This window comes from Calonectris borealis, chromosome 28 (genome assembly GCF_964195595.1).
Source record: "Calonectris borealis chromosome 28, bCalBor7.hap1.2, whole genome shotgun sequence".
Classification (NCBI taxonomy): Eukaryota; Metazoa; Chordata; class Aves; order Procellariiformes; family Procellariidae; genus Calonectris; species Calonectris borealis.
Window position 1 is genome coordinate 2387206 of NC_134339.1, and position 23404 is coordinate 2410609.

Here is a 23404-nt window from a genome sequence, read left to right on the forward strand (position 1 = left end):
CCCTGAAGATGTCAAGTAGAGGGAGGAAATGATGCTAAGATTCTCTGAGTACCTAGCTATTAAGGTATTTACCTCTGAAGTGGAGTATTTCCTGAATGAAGTGTGAAGGTAGTTAGATTGCTTCCATTACAAAGCAGCCTCTTACTGGAGCCCTGAGCTGTGGAACATGCAGTTTGTTAAGTGTACGGCAGCAGAAGGAACTGTTTATTACAGTTTAAAAATAGAATTATTTCTTTTTATGATGATAGCAAAATAAATTCAAAATAAAGTAAAATTAAAACCCTAAACAAATCTGTAAACTGATAGATTTGTGGGGTTTGAATGCCTTCTTTTCATCAACACAGATGGGCACATTTTTCAGTGCTTGCCAGTCTAAACTGATACCCCAAACCCTGTAGGAAAGCACACCTCCAGAGAGCGAAGGAATAGCTAATGGCCACACTAGAAACAACAGCAATCGTACAAAGCTGACGAGCCTTTCTGAGAATCCCAACTCCTCAGCACAGGTATTAGCTGGACTAATGCAGCTCTGTGTTCTTTGAAACATGTTAGTATCTTTGCATGGCGTTACCTTCTGTACATCTACCAATCTGAGATCGTGGCACCACGCTGTGCCTTGCAGCAGAGAGAAGCCTACAACCAACTATCTTTACACTGTTCAGACATTTACAGATTAGAAATCTGTAAGGATGAATTGGTCTGAAGTCCAACATCAAACAAGCCAGCGCATGACAAGCAGAGACTCTTGCCTAAACCCTACTACATATGGATTAGCCACAACACATCCTCAGAAACCCCTTCCCTCTTGATCTCAAGACTCCAGAGGTGGTATTCACTTATTAAATGTAGAGAAGTCCATAGTCCATATGTGTGTGGCAGAACTGATCGCCCTTCTGCGTACACTCATCCTAAAGGGCAATGTCTGCATTTGGTCAGTGAATCCTGCCCCTCAGCGCTGTTATCACTCCATCATCTATAAGGTTTCATGGCATGTTCTGCTCAGCTGGATACATCTACCCCACAGAGGTCTAAAGTGAGGCTATCTGGTGCAGAGGGGTCCAGCACATTCCTGTGGAAGACAGCCAGTCGAAACCAACCTCCTTGTTAAAAACAGGACCTGTATTTTCCAATTTGAACTTGTTTTCCTTCAGCTTTCAGTCCCTTTGCCTTGCTTCAGCAAAAGGACCTGGGTCAGCCCCTGCTTCCACAGATTGTCACATTCTACAAGAAAGACTTCTCTGCTAAGGGACATCCCACCCCCCCGTGACACTGTCAGCTAGCCTCTTTGCCAGTGTGTGCACTGCTGATGAGGGTACAGCCCTCAGATATAGAGTTTATTTGACCAAATACTCTTCCTGAAGTAATGGCACCATTTTATCCAGGTGTCCTTGGGAAGAAATGTCCCTGAGGAAGACTGGCACTTCAGCTTGAACAAACCATTTCGAGATTTCTCCTGGGTGAAGGAAATCCCTTGGGACTCTTGGTTATGCCTGTGCTGAGCTCAAGGGGCTTCTCCTAGAGAGATATTTGGTAGGGGAGCAGATGAGTGGCAGAGGAGCAGACAGATGAGGTCCCCAAACATAATAGCAAATTGCAAGGCCAAAGAGTTAGCAGTTCAGTGTCACCTGTGTGCTAGATATCATCTGGCTTGCTTCTACTACATTTGAAACACAGACACTGGTGAATTTTGATAATGAGGGGCTCTTTAAAAACCACATTTCCTGGCATTTATTTCAGGCTGAAAACAGTCAGTGTCTTTTCTTAGGTTGAGGTAACATCTCCACCTGTAAAAGCACATCATCAAATATCCAGTGGCATCATGCTGGCAGGAGGCGAACCAGCTCTCGGTCCAGAATCAGCCAGCCACAGCACTATGAGCTGGAGTGAGTCCATCCCTCCCAACAGACGGGTCTCTTAACACAACTTTTCAGTCTGAGGCATTTAAATCTGGTTTATTTAACACTGTGGCTCCAGCCTGGAGGTGGCTTATTTGGGAACATCATCAGGAGCAAACGCATAGCTGACTGTATCTCAGCACACAGTCCTGACTCAATCGTGCTGTTATCACTGCTAGCAGTCGATTTACCAGCCTTCCTGCAACCCTTTGGAGACTCCTCACAGCCCTTGTGCTGCAGCAAAATGTCTATTATTTTACAGAGAAACATAACAGGGTGATGTTCTGGTTGAGAGCCGGCTGAACATGAGCCAGCAGTGTGCCCAGGTGGCCAAGAAGGTCAACGGCATCCTGGCCTGTATCAGAACTGGTGTGGCCAGCAGAAGTAGGGAGGTGATCGTGCCCCTGTACTGGGCACTGGTGAGGCCGCACCTCGAATCCTGTGTTCAGTTTTGGGGCCCTCACCACAAGAAGGACATGGAGGTGCTGGAGCGTGTCCAGAGGAGGGCAACGAAGCTGGTGAAGGGCCTGGAGCACAAGTCTGATGGGGAGCGGCTGAGGGAACTGGGGGTGTTCAGCCTGGAGAAGAGGAGGTGAGGGGAGACCTCATCGCGCTCTACAACTCCCTGAAAGGAGGTTGTAGCGAGGTGGGGGTTGGTCTCTTCTGCCAAGTAACAGCGATAGGACGAGAGGAAACGGCCTCAAGTTGTGCCAAGGGAGGTTTAGACTGGACATTAGGAGAAATTTCTTTACTGGAAGAGTGGTCAGGCCTTGGAACAGGCTGCCCAGGGAAGTGGTGGAGTCACCATCCCTGGAAGTATTTAAAAGACGTGTAGATGAGGCGCTTAGGGACATGGTTTGGTGGGCACGGTGGTGTTGGGTTGATGGTTGGACTCGATAATCTTAGAGGGCTTTTCCAACCTTAATGATTCTATGATTCTACATAATAAGCTGCCCAAACAAGCACAAGTAGTGGGCGAGACTCAGGATGGAGCAGCAGAGCTCATACTGCTTTGTCCTATGCTCAGAACATAAAATCTCCGCATTACCCAGCTATGATTCAGACCAACTGCCCCATTTCAGTAATGGGGCGGGGAGAGATGGAGAGATGTATCCTACAACACATCCTCTCTTCTGCAGGCTGAGTGTGTTCTGATCTGCCAACCCAGATGGTTCCTATCGGTAGACATCTCACAGCACACTACTGAAGGAAATGACTGTACGTATCACATTATCTCTGCTTTCTTTCCTGAAAGGCAGTGAAAGCCAGCTTAAACTACCTGACATTTTCTTTGTAGCTAGGACAGTCTCTCATTTTGCGCTCTGGAAGCAGCAGACACAAGGGTGCAAGAGTGCAGGACTGCATTCTTATTGCCTAATGCCAGCGTGCTGCATTTAGTAGTTAGCAATGGTTCCCCCATGAGAAACATCCCAGCTACTGTGTGGGAAGGAGGAAGGGGAATGACGTCTCACTAGACAGTAACTGGCATTAGTGGAAGCTCCCTGCCTGCAGAGATGCAGGCAGGAATCCGAGGAATTTCCAGAGTACTCAACCACGTACCCAGCTGTGCTATGAGAGCATCACCATGGAGCCTTGGGCTGAAACCTCTGCTCCCTACATATGAAGTTGGTGGGTTTCAGGCTCTGCTTTGAATTAATCTTTCTTCAGAAAAATCTTTATGAACGAGACTTAGAGTTTAACTGAGAGCTATAGATGATCCGTGTTGCTTCCAAGCCTGCTACTTGAGTCTCCTGTTACTGGAGACTCCCAAGGATGCTTGTAAACATGTCAAATACCATGGTTGCTTTAAATGGAGAAACTGAACAGAAATTCAACAGTGGTCATGTCTCCAGTAAATCTGGTGCTTAGGGACTTCACGTTAACAGGCGAAGTGATGGAGCAGGAATTCATTTTCTCCTTGGTAGGGTTAAGTTCTTCGCTGTCACGCTAATTATTCTCGGTAGGTCGGTCACAACCACCTCACCTGGCTGCAAATTCACAGACTGCCCAGCCAGGAGCCTCTTTGAAAAGTGTAACTTTTAACATCTCTTAGCAAAGCAAGCGCTCTGTTTGTCTTGGCAGGGAAGACCTGTGTATACACAGCTGGAGAGCTTGTTTTGTCTCTTAGTACAAGTCTGGACTAAACCAAATCTCTAAAGGCTTTGTAAAAATGCTCTCTTTATTTAAAGAATTTTATACATTACAAGATGTCTCCAAAGTCTGCCCCTGCTCAGACCCCTTCTTTCCCTGCCTCTTCCAATCTCTCCTACTCCCTCCACTACCACGCACGCAGAGTCAGGACAGTTGGATCTTTCAGTCCCTTCTGGAATTGCTGTATCCAGAAGTTTCTTTAAGAAATTTCCAGCTTTCTTTTCCAACACAGCCAATGTCCGTATCAATTTATGAATCTCAATACTTCAGATCCCCTTGAGCTGGAAAAAAAGAAAGCAGCTCTAGAGAGACAGTTCTGGAGCTCGGGTTTAGGGTTTTATCTTGCAGGGTAGAGTCTTCAACAGAGAAAGGCTGTTATCGTAATACATACCTATCCATAACTAAAGCAATGCATATCTGCATGGGTGTGTGTGTTAGAAAAAGGCAGGGAGAGGGCTTAAAAAATATATAACTGCAGGGCTCGACCAATATCTGTGTTTGCAGGAGAGTACAAAGAAGGAGACTGGAACAATGAAATGTTACTTCAGTAAATGTGTGTGGAGGCTTTTAAAGAGTTTTCCCTTCTCTGCATCCAATAAATGTGAGGTTCAAACCACAGCAGAGGCCTTTTATGGGGCACCTGCACCGTTAGGTTCAGTAGATACTTTTGCAACCCAGGGAACATTGCACAACTATGTTGAGTTCTGCGGATTTCTGCTGGCTGCTGTTCAAGCAGGGCTGACTGATGCCTGGGCTACCGGAAACCAACTGTTATTCCTATCTCACCCTCTAAATCACATTGCCAAGAATCCCCAACTTGGAAAAAAACATTAAAGGCAAGAACAGTCCAATCCTTGGACATGGGAGTTAAACAGAATTAGCCCAATCTCAGGAAAATGAGAGGCTAGAAAAGCAGAATATTTCCAGGGTCCTTTGATCTTAATCCTGGGAGTTTGCACATTCGCTTCATGTTTCAGTTTCATTTCTGCTCTGTGCCACTCTGACCCTTGCCAAAAATCATATCAGAGCAATGTCGTGAGATGTCCATCTAAGCCAACAGGAAAGGGAGAAATTCCGTGCCTCAGCCAAAACCTCAGTCATACCCACACTGCCCAAATGTAAATCTGATCTCGCCACTCAGCACACGCTGGCTGGATGAAATACAGCAAAGCCACATGTCACTAAAAGCCATATTCTTAGCTGGTGAAAACTGTCGTTCTTAGTGGAGCTGTTTCGATTCATACTGGATGAGCAGCTGGCATCAAACCGGGTGAGGTTTACAATAACCCAGAGTTGGCTTATGTTTCCCTTTGAAACATTTTTACTAAAATAAGGTTCTTTCATGGAAAACCTTAAGTTCTGGTCATAATTTCCATGGTTTTTCAAGTAAATATAGCACTAAACTATAAAAATAATTTTGCAAATGTTGGAATATTGGCTTCTGGGGTTTCAGGTCCATGTTCATTTGAAAGTTATTGGCTGTTAGCGTTGGTGACATCATTAGTTTTAATTTTTGATGGTACATGGTATTGACCTCCTTCACCCCAAAGCAACCGTCTCCTGAAGCACACAGGACAGGTCAAATTCAGGCAATAAATTGAGTTGCTACAGGAATTCGATTCTATATAGTGAGAGAGGCAGGAGGCTGCAGAAATGGTCTCACTGATAGGGGAGCTGAGCGCTCGCCCAGTGAACTGCTGACTACCCACGTCTGACGGCGTTCCTGTGCGAGCTGGCCAAGTCCTTAAACCAGCATTTTGCACGTGGTCCCTAACTGTGTGTGGTCCCTAACTCCTCAGACACCACTCCTCTGCAAGAGCTGCAGCGAGTCGTACTTGTGGTGCTGAGCAGGATCGGTGAACGCCGAGAGTCCTGCAAGTCCAGCTCAGGGTAACTCAAGATGGGCACCAAAATTAGCTGGCTGTATTGGGTCGGACTGGGATGGAGTTAACTTTCCTCATCGCGGTGTTGGGTTTTGGTTTTGTAGCTGAAACAGTGTGGATAACACCCCAGTGTTTTGGCTGTTGCTGACCAGTGCTTGCACAGCGTCAAGGCTTGCTTTCCAGTCCTAGTCCAGTATTCTGGGGCTGGGCAAGAGGCTGGGAGGGGACACAGCTGGGACAAGTGACCCGAACTGACCAAAAGGATATTCCATGCCATATGATGTCATGCTCAGCAATAAAACCTCATAGAAAGAAGGAGGAAGGGGGGATATAAGATGGTTGTGGTGTTTGTCTTCCCAAGCCACCATTACAGGTGCTGAGGTCCTGTTTCCCAGGAACTGGCTGGACATCTGCCCATCAATGGGACGTAGTGAATCAATTCCATATTTCGCTTTGCTACCACAAACAGGTTCTGCTTTCCTTATTAAACTGACATTATCTCCATGAGTCTTTTTGCCTTTCTTCTATCTTCTACCCATCCCAAAGGAGAGGGGAGTGAGTGAGACATAGGATGGGTGTTTGGCTGCTGGCTGGGGTCAACCCACCACACTAGCACGTTTGAAAATTTTGGCTTAGGTTTCTTTTGCCTTCTCTTTTAGTGTTTAGGAAGGGACTGATGGTCTCACCTTCCCTTCACGAGGATGCTGTGGTAAGGGGCTTCCTGGCACTTCTAAGCCACTCCAAGCTTATCAAGACAAGAAACAGGGAAATGCCCAAGAGAAAAATACCCTTTCTGTACTCAGCACAGGGGTTTATTGATGTTTAACGAACAGCTACAAGGGGCCACATGTGGACTGAGGAGGATCCAGAGACATCTAATAGCCGTGCAGTTGGTAGGCACACAACCGAACAGTCAGTAGGCACTTTGTATCCTGCACATGTAATAACCAGGGATGTCAGCGAGTGCTTTGGGCATGAGGTTGTCATTACAGGCTGTATCATCAGGCAGAGGAATTGAGCAGAAATTCACATAAAATTGAGTATCTCTAATACACATGCTTAAATATACAACTCCTGATCCTGTGCTCTATCAGTGATAATATCATGAAAAAGTGTTCCTTACCTCTCTCACACTGGGGACCGGTGAATCCATAGACACAAGCACAACGGTTTGGTCCAATGCATCGACCTCCATTCTGACAGCCGTTTTCACAGACAGCTATTTTGAAATAGAAGGAGAAATCAGTGATTTCTGCTCTTAGTGAAACCACAGTGTGAGATGTGGTGGTGGCAGGACTTGGAATATCACCTACTTCGTGTTGTTCACCCATCAGGGGTCTCCTCCACGCAATGAACATACAGAGAAAAGTCTGATATTTTTTCCTGGAAAATTACTTCCTGTTTATGAATGAAGCCATTTATAAAAAGGCCATAAACTTGTATTTCACTTGAGAGGATTTCCTGCGCTCTGGAATCTCAGTTCATTCAAGTCAGCATTGGGATTTAAATGTCAAGGTCAAGACGAACTGATACAAATGAGAAACTGCATAAAGGCAAATGTTTAACATATGACAACAGTGAAACGTGAGGAGAGGAGACTTGTTTGCCATTTAATCCCACGTACCCAAAGCAAAGAAGAACCAGTCTGATCAGCACACAAGTATTCATTGACTTAAAATTAGACCTGCTACCCTTAGTTGAAAACCTGCAGTCAATAGGCTAGGACTGAAATCAAAGGAGTAGGTTGTTTATCAGGTCCTGGGCTGAGGCTAAGCTAATTGATATCAGGATGTAGGAACAATTCTGCACACGACAGGAGCAATTGCTGGTTGTGAGAGATGCCATTGACCTATTAAAATCTCAGCAGCTGTAATGACTAATGAGAGGAGTACTGTTATGACTCTTCCTAAAGTTCCCATACAGAGCTTCACTCCCTGAGCTACTCAGTTGCCCAATACCACTGGCGCATCGAAGATGAGAATATAATCTCATGAAAGGGGAGGTCCGCAGCAATCTTGAACGATACCTCAGCGTGGCCCTCACTGTTCTAGTGCCAAGCTCTGAGCTGCAGAGAGGCCAGGTACTGCTGCATTTCACAGCCTTCAAAGGCTACACCCATCTTAGAGCCGAGGAAGCCGAAATCTGCTCTGCTGGGATGCTGCCAGTGGGACTCTCCATTGTTCCCCACCCTGTCAGTGATGTCTTGCCAATATCTGAACCATTATGAAAACTCTACTGAGGATATTATAGGTGGAGCTGGTAGCAGCACATAATTAAGGTTGCCTAGCACGTTCCATTATAAGCCCCGGTTTGCTGTTACTTATAATTTTCCCAAGCTTTAGCTGTTCAGAATGAAATTTTCCATATGGTGTGTCTGCCTTTAGTTGAACGTTTTGGAAAGTTTCAGCAAAAATGAATCAGTCATAGCTGAGGATAAGTTTAGGGAGAATATGGTGTTTTGCCCAACTTTAAAAAAATTCTCATAGACTTCACCGAGAACTTTAGTGATTCTCACATTGATAGAGGGATTTGAAATTTGCCTGGAAAGTTCCATTTGATCAGAGATACTTTCAAAACTATTATGCATACTTGCTTACTAGACACTTACTAAAGATGGCACCTAAGTTGTTTGGTTGTTAATTCTACAATGTGCATGAGCAATGATTTAAAATTGCCAAATATCTTTCATAGAAAATTAGGGGGAAAAACTAAATTTCTCCCTGTGAAAGGTATAGGTGCTTTGACAAAATAGAAAACCAACTCATAAAACATTGTAAAGTTTCTTTCAATGACTATATTGAGGTTTCCCTATAGAAAGTCAGTGTTGTCAAATAAACAGAACTAAAAATTGAGTCCCTACCACCAAAGTAACCTGGCATAATTTATAATCAAAAAATGTTGGGTTTTTTTTTTTAGTTTTAATTCTTCTAATTGGAAGATGACTTCATTGGAGCTAAAATGAAGGTTTTCCACAAAAAAAAACATGCCCAGAGAATATGCTATTTATCTAAAATTATTTACAGAGAAATGATATCTAATATATATATATTCATGTGTATACATATTTTTTTTACAGAGAAATTATATCTAATATATATATAGCTATATATCCCCCAATGAGAGGGGGCTGAGATTCCAATGGAGAGGAGAATATAATGATGACATCAAAGAGCACATCAGTGCGTGCAAGGTGACCTCTCTAGTCATCAGGCTGCATGAATCTAGCCTTGCCCTTCAGCTCACCGTGTATACAGCAGGTGCTGCAGGTACTTACGCTGTCCACAGTAGGTTCCAGTATAGCCTTTCTGGCAGAGGCAGGACTCCTCATTGCAGCTCCCACCATTCATGCATCTCACATTGCAGGTTTGGACTGTGGAGAGGAGCAGGGAGATATTACAACACGATGCAACAAATTGTCTGTGAGAGGAGGTGAACACCTCACATGTAATGGATGTTCAAAACTTTCTTGTCTCAGTGCAGAATCTAAGGGTGATGTTAAGTGTCCAGTTCCTTCAAGTTAAATGGAGAGATTCTGACTTCCGTGGTAGGATATGAGCCCATGGTGTGGTTAAAGGCTTGCACTTTTACCGAGGTATAATTACCCCAGAGTTGCTTACAAAAGTAAATACCATAGTCTGTTCTTTGTTCCCTAGACGTAAGACATTCTTATTGTTCCTGTACCTGGTAGGGTTGAACTGTTCAGATAGGGGAAAGCCATGAACACGATGGGCAGTGTGAAACTAGGAGCAATTTAGGGGACGTGATCCTTCAAGTCCCTCTCACACAGGGCAAGGTATCATCGTTCTCTTATGGCAAACAGTTTTTAGAGTAACATTTCACAGAAACCAAAGACACTTATCATTTTACTTCTTTACACAATCTACCCCTATTAAACATCTGATGCTTTGTCCTTTCTACAGGTCGTCCTGCCATAGTTCATGTGACTGCGAGTAAGGGCATATTTCCCGATATCTCCCTTTCTTTGATAACTCTGTGATTTAAACAACTCTTTCCTTTAGGGTACTACACTTTTCAAATATTTTCATACCCTTTTTATTATTCTTTTAGATTATTGCTCCATTTTAAAAACATGCTTTTCACATTCTGGGCTGTCTGATCTTTAAAATGCCTTCATATTAAAAGACCTGTGAGATGTTTGGGGGGATAGAATTTCTTTGGTGGAAGAAAACCATCAACTTTTAAGATACTTCTCTTCCTTTTACAATTACTATGAGGCCTTATTGATGAGATTCATTTAATACAAGAGGGTTTTTTTAAGAAAACTGAAAAGAGAAGCACGTATCATCTATTCTTCTTTCTATGTTAGAGTCCAGCTTTCACACTAGATTATGACACATTGAATGTGACTAATGCACTGTAGGAAAACAATAGCAATAAATAAGAGTCGGGAAGTTTTATACTGATGTAGACACAAAGCCAGTATTGGCTTTAACTGTTTCATCACTATTCAATGTTTAAGGAATGTGGTATTAAAGTAGAAGGGCCCAAAAGGGGAGGTTTACCGCTAAACATTGAGTTACAAATACAGGTCAAACAGCTTTCATTCTTTACTGAAACGCCTGGAACAATGCATTCTTCCTTTGTAAGATGTGACAACTCAAATTGCAAGTGCCTGAGGTTACAGCAAGTTATGTGAAAACTCTTTTTCAGCATGTACACCACAGTTCACGTCTGCCAGGGATAGGAGGGGCCGTGACTTGGCAGCTTGAAGAAGGTGGGGCTGGAGAGTGCATATGTGAGTGGATGCTCAGCTGTGGCTTGTGTCTTCTCTGTGCATGCAACATCAGTTCCAAGCAGGGAAGAGTTAGGGCCAGTGAAAGTGAAATGTCTGTCCAAAAGGTAGTAGGACTCAGAAGTGTCCAATAGGGATAATAATATGGTTGACGCCTTGTTCATAGGAAGCCTGAAAGGAAGGAGGAGTGGAATGGGAAGTCTCAGAGCTTTGCATTCAAAACGCTCGGCACATATGCTGTACATTTAATCCATGCATTGCTAGTGTGGTTTGAATTAGTCATGATGTCTACTATTCTTCCTATTGCTCTACGGCCAGAGATCAGGCCAAATTTAGATGAAAGCTTAATCATTAAGGAAACTAAGCTGGAGGCTTCAAAGCACTGCCCAGATTGTCAGACATGAGACCAGTCTCTCTGGGAAAAGGCACTGTTTCCAGCGCATGCTTACCCTACACCCCTCACTACAATTAATCAGCCCTGGGAAAGCAATTACATACAGCAGATCTGGGAGGGCTGCCCAGAGACAGAGGTAGCTAGGAAGTGTCTGTCTGTCAGAGCCGTCCATCTGTCAGAGCTCTTCCCTACACAGCATCCTGAGCCTCAGCAAGGGATAAGGTTTAGTGAAGCTGAGAAATTTTGGGAGTTCAGGGTATCATAAAGCTGATGCTCATCCAGAAACTTTCCAACTAATTGGCAAAGACTCTTCCTGGGCCTGCACAGAGCAGGTCCTATTTCTTACTTCTGCCATGATCCCAAAAGCCCTGAGGTCCCATCACCATCTGACTTATCTCCAAGGCTGGCACTGTTAGAACCCCCTGCAGATTTGGAGCACAGAAGAACATCTTTCAACCAAGAATTTAAAGGCCTGTTACACTTCGTCAGGATTTTCCAGGGTAGCAGAGACCAAAGTTCTAGGAAAAAGAGAATGACGTTCGCCCTAGTTAACTTTTCCCATGATTGGATTGGATTGGATTAGTTCTACAATTTATTTTAAAGGATCAGTGGCTGCAGCTGTTCTGCCAGCCATCGGTAGTGGAGTTTGCAGGCAGGTTTTTTGTTTGCTTACTGACTACTACTATCTAAACAGTCACTTGCAAATTACTCCTAAAATATCTTTACTCCCCGAAGTAGGAAACCAAGCTTTTTGTTACGACAGAGAGAGGCAGAGTGGCTTTTATTGCCTCTGGAATGCACAATTTGTCTGCTTTACCTCCCTGAAGCATTCATGATAAATGCAGATCCAAACATCCCCACAATGAATGCCAGATTTGATGAAGCCCCTGCAGAGGAACCTACCCCCCTCGAGTGCATGCTGAAATCCACCCCAGGCTCAGGGGAATGCCAGGTCTGTGCCCAAATGTATATACTGCTTACAGCATTCCTTGCATTCCTCCGTGATTGCTAACATATGGACCTTCACTCCCGAAACTTCTGTGTCTCCAGCACCTTCCTCTCAGCAGAGCACGGGGAAGATCTGCGGAGCAGTGCACGCATAGGCTCCGGTGCTGAGCACTTACTGGGGACATCTGCAGGGCTGTAGCACAACGTGGCACTTTGGAATCAGATTCTGGGAATTTCCTTCTTTGAGTCACACCCTGAATGTGGTTTTGGGGTTTGGGGGGGCTAGTTCTCTGGCCTTCAATCAGATGCCTGCAAGTCACTTTATTAACAATAGCTTGCCTACAGATGGGCAATAATGGAAAATAAATTTCTGGGTTGTCTCTAGCAATGGCCATGAGACCTACAGAGACTCTGTAAAGTCCCATTAATTTCTGCATTTTACATAGGGCACTAGCAAAATCAGCCTTCTTAAAACAATACTGTGCCACAGCTCTGTTTCTTTGCTTGCAGGATTTTTTTTTGGCTGCTGTGTTTGAGTAGTGTCATCACGTATGGGTGGACTGCTTATATAGTCAGGTGCAAATGGTCAGCCAGTATCATTGCCCACATTTGGAGATCTAGAGTGTAGGGCAGCCCCCATTCGCACACTGTTCTCACTTTAGAAACAACCGAAGCCCTTTCGGGCAGACCTGTTGGCTCGTACATAGCCTGCGCTGACCCAGCTGGGTGTCTGTGCTGGCTTACAGGAGCGTGGGTGGAAGGGCTTGCTGGACTTCCAGATCAGGCTGGCTATGACTTTGGCTAGCTAAGTCTTCAAACCCCCCGAGGAGGGCGATCCCCCACAGCTCTGGTTACCTGTCCCAGCACTGCACCACCCTCCAGTGTAAGAAATTTTTCTTTGTGCCTGAAGATCCCAAGCTTGAGTATCCCAAGCAGCAACTTGTGGCCGTCGACCTCTGTTACATGACTATTGACTCATATCCAGCCTGGTGTCTACCACAACTCCCAGGTCCTTTCCAGCAATACGACCCAGTGGAAAAGGGGGTACAGAGGAGCAATAATTCCCTTCCAGAAAGTACACAAGACCATTAGCTATCAGGATTTAGACTCAAGCAAGAGGAGTGTTTTCTGTGCAGAGCCATGGACTGCAGGGTAACACACTGGTTGCAAGCAGGATCCGGTCTTGAATACGTCCTGCAGGGATTACTAGAGGGATATGGGAATTGCTTTCTGGATATGTGACTGTCACGCTGCTGAGTCCTCCATAGTTTGTTTTTCAGAAACCTCAACCTCCCAGTCCTCTTCCCAGAGCTTTTCAGATTGTTGTCCTGAAGGTCTGAGATGGGAGAACAAAGCAGAAAAAGTGGCAATGCAGTTTCTGGCTCTGCCAGTGCGCAACTTCATCGTGTGACTGCAGTTTGCTAAAAATGCTGGGCAATTCTCCCTGACATCCAAATCACAGCCTGAGAAAAACTTAATAATTTTTCCATTGGAAAAAAAATATTTATTTGGTTAACAAAAGCAGTGACAGATTTAATTCCACTTCAAAGAACAGCCAGGGGTGGATGGACTCTTTGGCAGCAGCGTCGCTATTTGCTGCTGTGAAATGTGGTTTCTGAGCTGCATCCTGTAGGATTTCTCATACCAAAGTAGCAGAAATTGCAAACAGGTTGCCAGTTTTCTCCAGGTATCAGGGGCAGTAAGGACCCTTAGTAAAAGTGCCACTAGAAATGAAAGATTTCATGACTACTGCCCAATTCAGATTAGAACCTGGCTGCCAAAACACAAAATATTTCAGAGATTTCCTTTCACTGTGACCGGGAAATTTTTAAGAGAGCACATAACAACTCTGGAGGGAGAAGAATCACCAGCAATATTCTCTTACCTCCAGCTGAGCCACAGTTGGGAGAAAGTTGTCCATTGGAGCACGTACACATGTTTGGCCGTGAACAAAATCCATCACCACAAGAATTCCTGCAAATTGCTGGAGGAAGAGAAGGACACAGCGATTAGCACAATGTGCTAGTCTCTGAACTTGCTCGCAGATGTGTTTTTGGCTGCCGAAAGGGTGTGAATTCATCTCTTTTAAGAATAATAACCTGGGGAGGAAGCTGGGGCACCTCTTGAGGACCCTGGCGTGGGCAGTGCAACAGTGGGAAGGACCCACTTGTTCACAGGGAGTTCCTGGAGACATCTCCCTTTTATCACAGACTGTGGCTGGTCCTGCTACCACATTGCTTTTTCAGCAGCAGAGGATGGGGAAGACACATTTCACCACTTTTGTATGTTAAAAATGTTTCTCAGCAGAGACAAATGATGTTCAGACTGAACCAGGTTGTTCTTCACCTTAAAATTTTTGTGTTTCCCTGAAGCATTTTGCAGTCCATGGTCTGGCATTGAGGAAACTGGCTCTTGCTGAGACGCATCTCCTGTTGAATAAGGGGCTGAGCCTGAGTCAGCCAGAGATGCATCAGCAGGATGCCTTCATATCAATCCCCATCCTTTCTTGCCTGGGACCCCTGCTAATCTCTTCCCCTTCCTGTGCCATGGGAGCTAAGAGCATAGCTGGCAGTATTGTTCCACCTGTGTAAGCACAGATTTTATTAGAGCCCCATGAAAGTATCTCATCTCTGCGTGTTTTATAAATACAATTACAACACACAGTCCCCTGAGGACCTCCAGCCCAGATGGCATGTTTTACAGTTATGAGAAAAGTCAGCAGACAACCCTGAATGTCGCTAACCCCGCATGCCACTGAGCAGCTATTTGGCTCTGAGTTCCTTAACCCTTCGCTGCAGCCAGCATTAAACTCAAGCCTTGTATCCTTGGTGGGGCATCTGCTGTCCATGGGATGGTGAGGAGGATTTTGTGAGTTTGCCTGTCTCTTCTCGTGGGGAAAGGAGAGGGCACAGAACTCCATGTCTTACCATCACCCAGGGTGAAACCTTTAACTCTTGAGTCATCACGCCTCTTTATTGCCCTTCTTAGTGAGTAAAATGCCATACTCTGGCACTGGTTACTCATTGAGTGCAAGGACACATCAACTGGCCTCATCGCTCATAATACAATAGACACCATTTCCTTTGAGAGGAGAATATTTGCAGCTCTGGGCTCAGTTTTGTACATTTGAGGTCCCAGACAGCTCTATATTAGGAAATACAAGGCGTTTCTCTCTAAGATGGCTGAGTATTTAGACTCTGAAGGTGGAATTACTTCTGAAATATGTCACCTGTATTATGTGGGACATCCCGCTAGAGGAGCCTATTGCTTTCCTCAACTTGAAACCTGCCACTGTCAATTATTTTTAGGAAGTTTTGGAACAGAGCATTCACATACAATTCCAAGTATGCTCTAATGCAGAAGATTTATTCAGAAAGCTAAATACTGGGAGATACAAGCATCCCATAGTGCTGTCTGCTATTTTGTATGTCCAGGTTATGGTTAATATCTCCAGGACACCATGTATCTACTGTGTTTCAGTACGAAGCATGACCAAATGCAGATACAAATGAGAATCTCATTTATTTACTCCTTCACTTCCCATCGGAGCGTCCTCCAAAGGGCAGGCTCCTTCATCTCCCTCTAGCTCATGCCTTTAACCTACAGAAATGCAAAACATCAGCCCCTTCATGGATTTTATAGGTGTATATCAGCACTTGAGAGTACAATAATGCTCTACTCCAAATAGGAATGCTACCTGCCAAAACAGAGGTGTGATTTATCTAAATCAGCATCTTGCTTTGGATGCCCACTCAAAGAAAGATGCAAATTCCTGCTTGTAGACGCTGTCTCATGACATCATGTTTGCAATGTCAGCATCTTGCTGTTGTTCTAGCAACTAACTAAATTATTTCATCTAAACAAGCAGCTCTGAAATAACTTTCTCAGGAATCACCAATAGTTTTCCTTTGAGGCTAATCTTCTAAAGCAGGCACACAAACTGTCAACCAACAAGGAACACAGTGGCAATTTGGCAGAAGACGAATGGCCGTGCACTAAATGGGACCAATTGCAACCACCCTGCTTTAATCGACTAGCAGAGATGGGAACTCCCAGCAATCGCTGCTCCTGTCCCAGTGGCTTACGAAATGTTCTGTCATCTGCTGAAGTGTGAGATACGCATTCCTTCCCACATGGCAGTTAGCTCCCTTGGTGCCCTTAACAGGAAAATGGGTACTCACGGACAATGCACTGGTTCCCTCCGGGCAGCGTTTTCCAGCCGGGGCAGCAGTAGGAGTGGAACCTCGAGCCACAGACATTGGGTCTGAAAATTAAAAACAATTTTTTCCCTCTGTTTCTGTGCAGTGCCATTGGATAAATTCAGCATGTACCAGCGCTGTAGGAGAGCAGTTGAATAACCTCTTGTGTGACAGTTCTCTGCCAAACTCCATTCCCTCGCTGTGAATTTGAACAAGCCATGTTTAATTCCCACCAAAAGGAGCCACCACACATTATTTTAATAACTGACTTCTGACCTCCCTGTGCAGAATGCTTTGGGGCTCTGATCTTACAGTGACCCTCGTAGGACCATATGGAGGAGCGAGGAACTGAGGCAGAGCCAGGTCTACCCTGACATGAAGCCAGGGCATGGGGCCATACCCACAAGGTTAGACACAGCCAGTTGGAGACCTGCATTTCCATGTGAGGAGAGAGAGACCTAGATACCAGACAACCCTAGAGACCACAGGCAAGTGAATGTCTTGATAACCTGAACAGGAGGAGGAGATCTTCCCTTGTGAACACAGCTTAGCAGTGCTGTTTATGCATAAGGTGGACAAAGTCCTGCTCTTCCTTTCTGACTCTGCAATTAACAAATTCCTGCACACTCCAACTTGTCCATCAGACAGGCTACCCATGGTTTTCTTTGTCTTTGTTTGTTGGATGGTTTAATCAATGCACATAGCAAAGATGGCAGAAAACCCAGCCCGAACATATACCTCAGCATGGCATTTACACCGTGTTGTGCCATGCTACACACCCATACATGAACTAACAGACTTCCCAAGAAAAATTCCCAAAAAAACCCAGGAAGATATGTAATGTTCATACTCTTGTGACAGTGTCAAGTGTGGAGTCATGAGAACGCAGCCCCTTGCAGAGATGCTGGGGCTCTAACACGGGATCAGACAGCTGGGGGAAGGCAGTGGAGGTAAGTGTAGGTGGAGAGTTTTGACCTTGCCTGGACCCTGGCCAGCAACCCTCCAACCTCTTCTGGGAGGTTTGCTGAGGGATCACATCTTGAGAATTTGAACTAAAATCACCAGTGAAAAAGCATACACTTTGGAGGTTTTCTAGCGAGTAATAATCCCCACCGTTAAAACTCTATGCTTTACTTCAGGGTCTGAGTCTATCTAGGTTCTACTTTCAGCCGTCGGATCTTGTTATATCTTTGCTTGCTGGATTGAAGAACCATTTGCTAACAAAGTCTCTTCACCCAGTAGACCTATGTAGGTTGTTACATCACCCTTTAGTTTTCTCTTTGGTAAGAGAAGGAAAATATCAGATTAGTTTGTCAGGATCTATTGTCCAAAATTTCTGTGTCTTAATTTTTACTAATTAAGTTTTACATCAGCCACTTCAGCAGACTGCCTGGGGCTGGTGATAGTAACTATCATCATCATTGCACAGACAGGATGGGATTAGGTGAATGAATCAGATTTGGCATTTTCTGCTATGCAATTTGGGATGTTTCTGAAACACAGGAGGTTCCACCTGAACATCAGGAAACACTTTTTCACTGTGCGGGTGATTGAGCACTGGAACAGGTTGCCCAGAGAGGCTGTGGATTCTTCATCCTTGGAGATATTCAAAAGCTGTCTGGACATGGTCCTGGGCAACCAGCTCTAGGTGGCCCTGGTTGGACCAGATGACCTCCAGAGGTCCCTTCCAACCTCAACCATTCTGTGATTCTGTAATTCTATGTTCACTGTAATCCATTTCATTGTGAAATACACCTCCACAACTATCAGCATATCACAGCTACCTGTAGAAATATCTCTAGTTATATGGTGCACAGGAGCAAACATATGGATTTGGCAGACTGAAGTAACAACAATATCTGATTTTTAAAAACTCCAAAAGCATCGGTTGATTTGTTTGGGGTTTTATTCTGAAAATGTGTTGATTCATCCCTGATCTTCAGCTAGATCATCAAATTAATTTCATTTTCCAGGGAACAGCGTCTTTTTATTTCCCTGTTATTCTGCCACCAGCAAGGAACATGCATAAGGCAAATACTGTCTCGGCTTCCCTTCATTCCTTTAACACAACATCCCAACTATTGCTTGTGGCTGCGTAGAAACTGCTTTAACCGTGGATGTTTCTACTTCCCTCCCATGTCATGGAGTGCTTACTGCAGAACTTGTCCTGCTTGTCCTTCCTCAAAACCTGAGGTCTCTGTTATAGTAGGTGTGCTGTTAATCTGTTTTCCTGAACTTACCTTTGTTTCTGCCTGGAAATTTTACCTGAGTGGTGGGGATTTTTTGAAGATTTTCTTTCTCTGGTTGCCGCTCTCAAGTTCCTGCAGCGAGCCAGGAGTGGGAAGGCAGAGGGTGCTGGGATGGCTGTGCGCCCTGGGCACAACAGCTAGTCTCAGTGGCAACCTGTAAAGCCCATCTACCAGATTCCAGCCTGGATTTTGGCAAGAACTTGTAGCGCTTTAGGGCGGCAGATTCCTTTTCTAGGAGAGGCTAGTGGATCCCAGAACACCCTGAATCAGTTACCCAGGCACACATGAGTCTTCCACCTTCAGCATGATTGGAGTAGATGCACAGGAGATACACAGAGAACATGCAGCAAAGATGAAGCATACATACAACATGTGTGCAGAAAACACACAGCAAACATGAAGCAGACACGCAGCAGATATGCAGCAGATGTCACAGAAACACAGTGTATGTACAGCAGTCGCACTGAAGACGTGCAGAGCCCATCCAGCAAACACACAGCGGAGGCACGGCAGACACAAAACAGGGACAGAGCAGAAGTGCAGCACATGTGCAGACACATACAGCAGATGTGCAGCAGACATGCAGCAGATGTGCAGCAGATAGGCTACAGGTGTACCTTTCCAAAGTGGAAGAAGCAGAATGCTTTCCCATGGAAAAAGGAACTGGGCAGTGTTTGCATTAATGACAAAAACACTGAGCTGGACCAAGAGCAAACTCTAAGGAACCTTCTACTGAGCAATGATGTTCCCATGTAAAAGCAATCTTAGCTTCTACTCTTCATGGTGACTAGAAGGTCCCTGAGCAGCACAGACCATGTTGAATGACTTCTGTGCTGCCCTGCTTCCCAGTTCTAATTTTCCCAGAGCACACAATGACCTGTGTAGAAGCTGTGGCAATTGTTTTTCTATATGTGCTGCATTTGCCCAGTGTTATGCGGAGCCTCCTTCACCAGCCCTGCAAACATAGAGTCAAGGGCTCTGCTAAAATAATTTGGTGCTATGGTTGGAGGTGGAGAGTAAATCTGTATTTTGATTTCAAAAGCACCTACATTTTCCAAAAGCCTGGGCATCTGTTGCTTCTCCTGTGCTTAGAAGTTGAAAGGAGACCTTGAACGCAGAGCTGTTTCTGTTGGTATGGATTAAGGTTCCCTGCAGATGGGGGAACGTCTTGGGTTGCAGTTCCTCATTGCGTTAGGTTGGATAAAACACAAAGCTAGCTGGTACTGCCACTGATATTCAAGTGTAAATCTCCAGTTAGAAGTAGACATATGTCTGTGGTTGGCATTAACTGGGAAGATAAGTTCACTCCGAGCACACGGAGGTCCTGTAAAGCCTAAGTTTCAGCCCTCAGGTTCCCAGCATGCAGGATGGATGGATGATCTTTTTTTGATATAGGACTCTCCATGCAATGTGTAGACAGCCCAGACAACTCATAGCCAGGTACCAAATATTGCAGTTTGACTTCCACCTGAATCTGTTTGCTGGTCCCCCCTTCTCAACACATGGATGTGAACAGCTATGCAAGGAAGGTAGTACCAAGGTAGTACACCAATGATCTTCACACCCTGGCCTCAGGCTACTTCAAGCCTTGTTGAAGATTAAAGAATATTATATAGCCATTTTATCAGGCAACAAACTAAGAGGTTTTTTTTGTCAAAATCAGTGAAGGAAGAGATATCTGGCATCAATCCCATAGACTAAGACAGAAGAAAGGAGAAGCTGAATGAAATTGGTAATGAAGTGGGTTTTTTTAACTATGGTGGCAAGTACCACCTCTTTCTAAAAGACAGTCAGCCAAGGATTTAATCAAGCTCTGCACAGGGATACTGGGAGAGGTCCTGGGCACCCTGGTAACAGTAGGCTAAACAACAAGATCACAATTGTTCCTCCAAAACTGAACCTTTATAAGCATATGCTAAAAATTAGCAGAGTTTCAAAACAAAACATGGGGAGAATCCATTTTGAATGGGTTGAAATTAATGGTGTCACAGAAATGACCTAGAGGGAGAATGAAATTAGATTCCAAAGCAATAACTCAATAAGGAGAACGCTGTTTTGTAAGAAAAAAAATTACATCTTTAGCAAAGTTGTGACAAAACTGCTTTTTAAAATTAATAGCCGTTATCTGGATCCTGGGAAATACAAGCTGGAAACCCACGTTCTCATCAGCAAGAAGGTGCGGATAAAAGGCATGTCATTTAGTTGTTAAACAGAAAACTGCAACCACAGTTTGTGGTGAAGAGCTCCTAAGAACGGGAAGGTCAAGGTTAGAGGAAAAATCATTGAAATTCAATAAACTTGCCCACAGCATTCTGATTATTACTGATAATCAAAATCCACAGACATTTCAGAGCTATCAAGAAACTTCATAACAATCAGCCCTAAATTAAGAATCAAGAGGTTTTTTTTAATCCTACTCACTCTCAGCTTTGCCTCCTTGCTAGCCAGCAGTAGCAAGGGGGTCTTATCCAGACATGATGCAGTCCTGGAGAGAGACAGTTGTACTCTGAGATGGTGCTAATGCCCACGTGAGTTTTCCTTTGGGTGTCAGAGCCACGGAGATAAGAGCTGACATGTTTGTGCCAGTCCGTTCTAGCCATGCTTTCTGGCAAAGGACTGCACTGCTGGTCCACCCCCATGGTTCAGCTGATGCAAAAATATAGACCTACCAATATGAGGCCAATCTTCCCTTATCACCTTCCGTGCAGCCTAGCAAAAGGCTGAAAGAGTTCAGCTGCTAAAGGGAACTATTTTAATGGAAGTGGCCAAGAAAGTGATGCTAAGAAAGGACAGAGGGAAAAGCAATGCTGGCCATAGCATCTTCTTTGTCCACTTTAAATAAACAATAGGATTATAGAGATAAGCAGGGACAAAGTAAGCATGAATTTCAATTGATGGCACCAAATGCTGCCCGCTGGCAGTGGCTCCATCTGAGAATCGGGAGATGCCAAGAGAAAACACTGGAGCGGAGCAGAGCTGTGGCCATGTGATGTGAAAATACATGGCTGTTAGCAAGAGGAGCCTTTCTCTCACATCCACAATGGAGTTGCAGGCATGAGCAAGGACTGGGAGACAGTCCATACCACAAGACTGCCCACAGGCTCGGGGTGCCAGCCCGCCTGTGGGGACAAAACACAAGCAGCATCTGGCTGTTGCTGCAGCAGCCTGTTCCTGTTAGCAGCCTGGGAAAGACAGCCTAGAGCACTGAATTGTTGCCTACTAGCTGAGCAAGCAGCCGAAAAAGACTCGGTCCTGCCAATTATTGTCAGATGCCTAGTGTGACCCCAGCAGAATTGTACTCATTGTTAAAGGTAGGAGAGGGCAGACAGCACAGCGTGTGAAGTCCAGGCTGAGCTTTGCAGACTCAGATGCTAGCCAAAACGTAAGTCAAGCCATCCTGAGCTTCCTGCTCACCCAAAGCTACGTCCTCAATACACGCACATGCACGTAGGTCTTTGTCCACTCCTCCAGCCATGGGAGAAAGAACTCTCCAAACCTTCTTCAGAAAGCTCTGCACAGTCACTAACGGACTGATTTGTGTAATAACTGCAGTGTCCTGCAAGGAGCACTTCTCCTGCCATCCAGCAAGACCCACAGCTAATGAACCCTTGGCTACATGTAGCGTGTGCTTTCCAGACAGCAGGAACAGCAGCCCAGGATTTGTCTCCCCTGTCATGAGTAATCAGTGTACCTCAGTTGTCACTGGCCTTCAGAAGTGGTATTTCCATTCCTTAAATTAGAGGAAGACAGAAGTGAATGAAAATTGGTGGCTTGCCAGGGCTGGGGTAATTCTCAGAGATGCTTTGGTCTGCACAGGGATTGCTCCTGGCTGCTCACATGTTCTCCTTCTCGCTGGCCTCATCCAGGGGGATTCAACATATTAATTCAGGAAGAAGTCACTATACTTCATTACTCTGGGCCAATTTCCTGCTCTTCTCACCAAGTGGAGACGTTTGTCCAGTGACTGAGATTCCCTGAGCTGTGACCCTGCTACTAGTCTGCTTTGGTGCATGCTCAGAGGCCCAGCAAACGCTTCTCCCAGCTCATCGTTTTCTTTGCGCCTGCCTGGAAAAGTTTGGGCTGGGTATCTGCTGCCTGAGCATGGGGACCTTTTTCCTTATTTATTACAGTCATTCTTTATTTCCCTCCTTGATACAACCTAAAGCTTCTTCCTGCCAGGTGAAAACAGGTCCTCAGTGCTGTGACAGTCTCCTGAGCATGCTTTCCAAGATATTCCCTGTTCAACGGGAAAAGGAGTCTGAGCTAATAGGGTCTGGCCAGGATCTGCTGCACTGAGCAATGGTTCTCTGGACCAGTTTGAGACTCTTGTAAGGGCAGTGATGCCAACACTTTACGTCTCTTGCAGGCCGTCTCTGCTCTCTTTAGGATGATGAGAGCAAGTCAGGGTTACAGAGTAGGCGCTCTCAGAAATTCATACTGCTTCGGTTTTTTGTAAACTAAGACTTTGTTAATAAAAGTATGGCTTGTACTTTTACCAGGTCCCAGATGTAAGTCAGGCAAGTGACCAAGCACAAATCCCTTTTTCTCTAAGTGTTTCAAACAAAACACTTAGTAAAAACCACCCTCCTGCCCTGCCAAAGTACGACTGTGCAGGCTAGTAGTAGGGCTGGAGCCCAGTGTTTTATGAAAGGGTGAGCAGGAACTTTCCCACCAGCACAGGGGATCAACACCTGGTGATTTCAGGATGAGAAGCAACACAGCTTAACTATCCAGCCACAAACCTAATGGTCAAGAGATAAGAGACTTCATCCGTGCTACTGGTCCTAAAATAGGTGGGACAGATTCATCACAGGAGAAATCCACAACAGCAGCAGAAACATCCTGGGCTAGATTAGGAGAAGCATGGCCAGCAGGTCTAGGGGAGCTATTTCCCCCTCTTCTGCTTGAGCACCATCTCCTAATTTTAGGATT

At 45.0% G+C, this 23404-nt stretch overlaps 1 protein-coding gene across 1 annotated transcript in view; it reads right to left on the reverse strand.

Moving 5' to 3' along the window:
* Window positions 1-23404, reverse strand: part of FBN3 (fibrillin 3) — a 110829-nt gene that overhangs the window by 76871 nt on the left and 10554 nt on the right. The window contains exons 2-5 of the mRNA XM_075175372.1: window positions 16206-16288; window positions 13910-14008; window positions 9204-9299; window positions 7053-7148 (exon numbers count right to left, since the gene is read on the reverse strand). Of these exons, the coding sequence (XP_075031473.1) occupies window positions 7053-7148; window positions 9204-9299; window positions 13910-14008; window positions 16206-16288 (374 nt within the window). The remainder of the gene's footprint in view (window positions 1-7052; window positions 7149-9203; window positions 9300-13909; window positions 14009-16205; window positions 16289-23404) is intronic.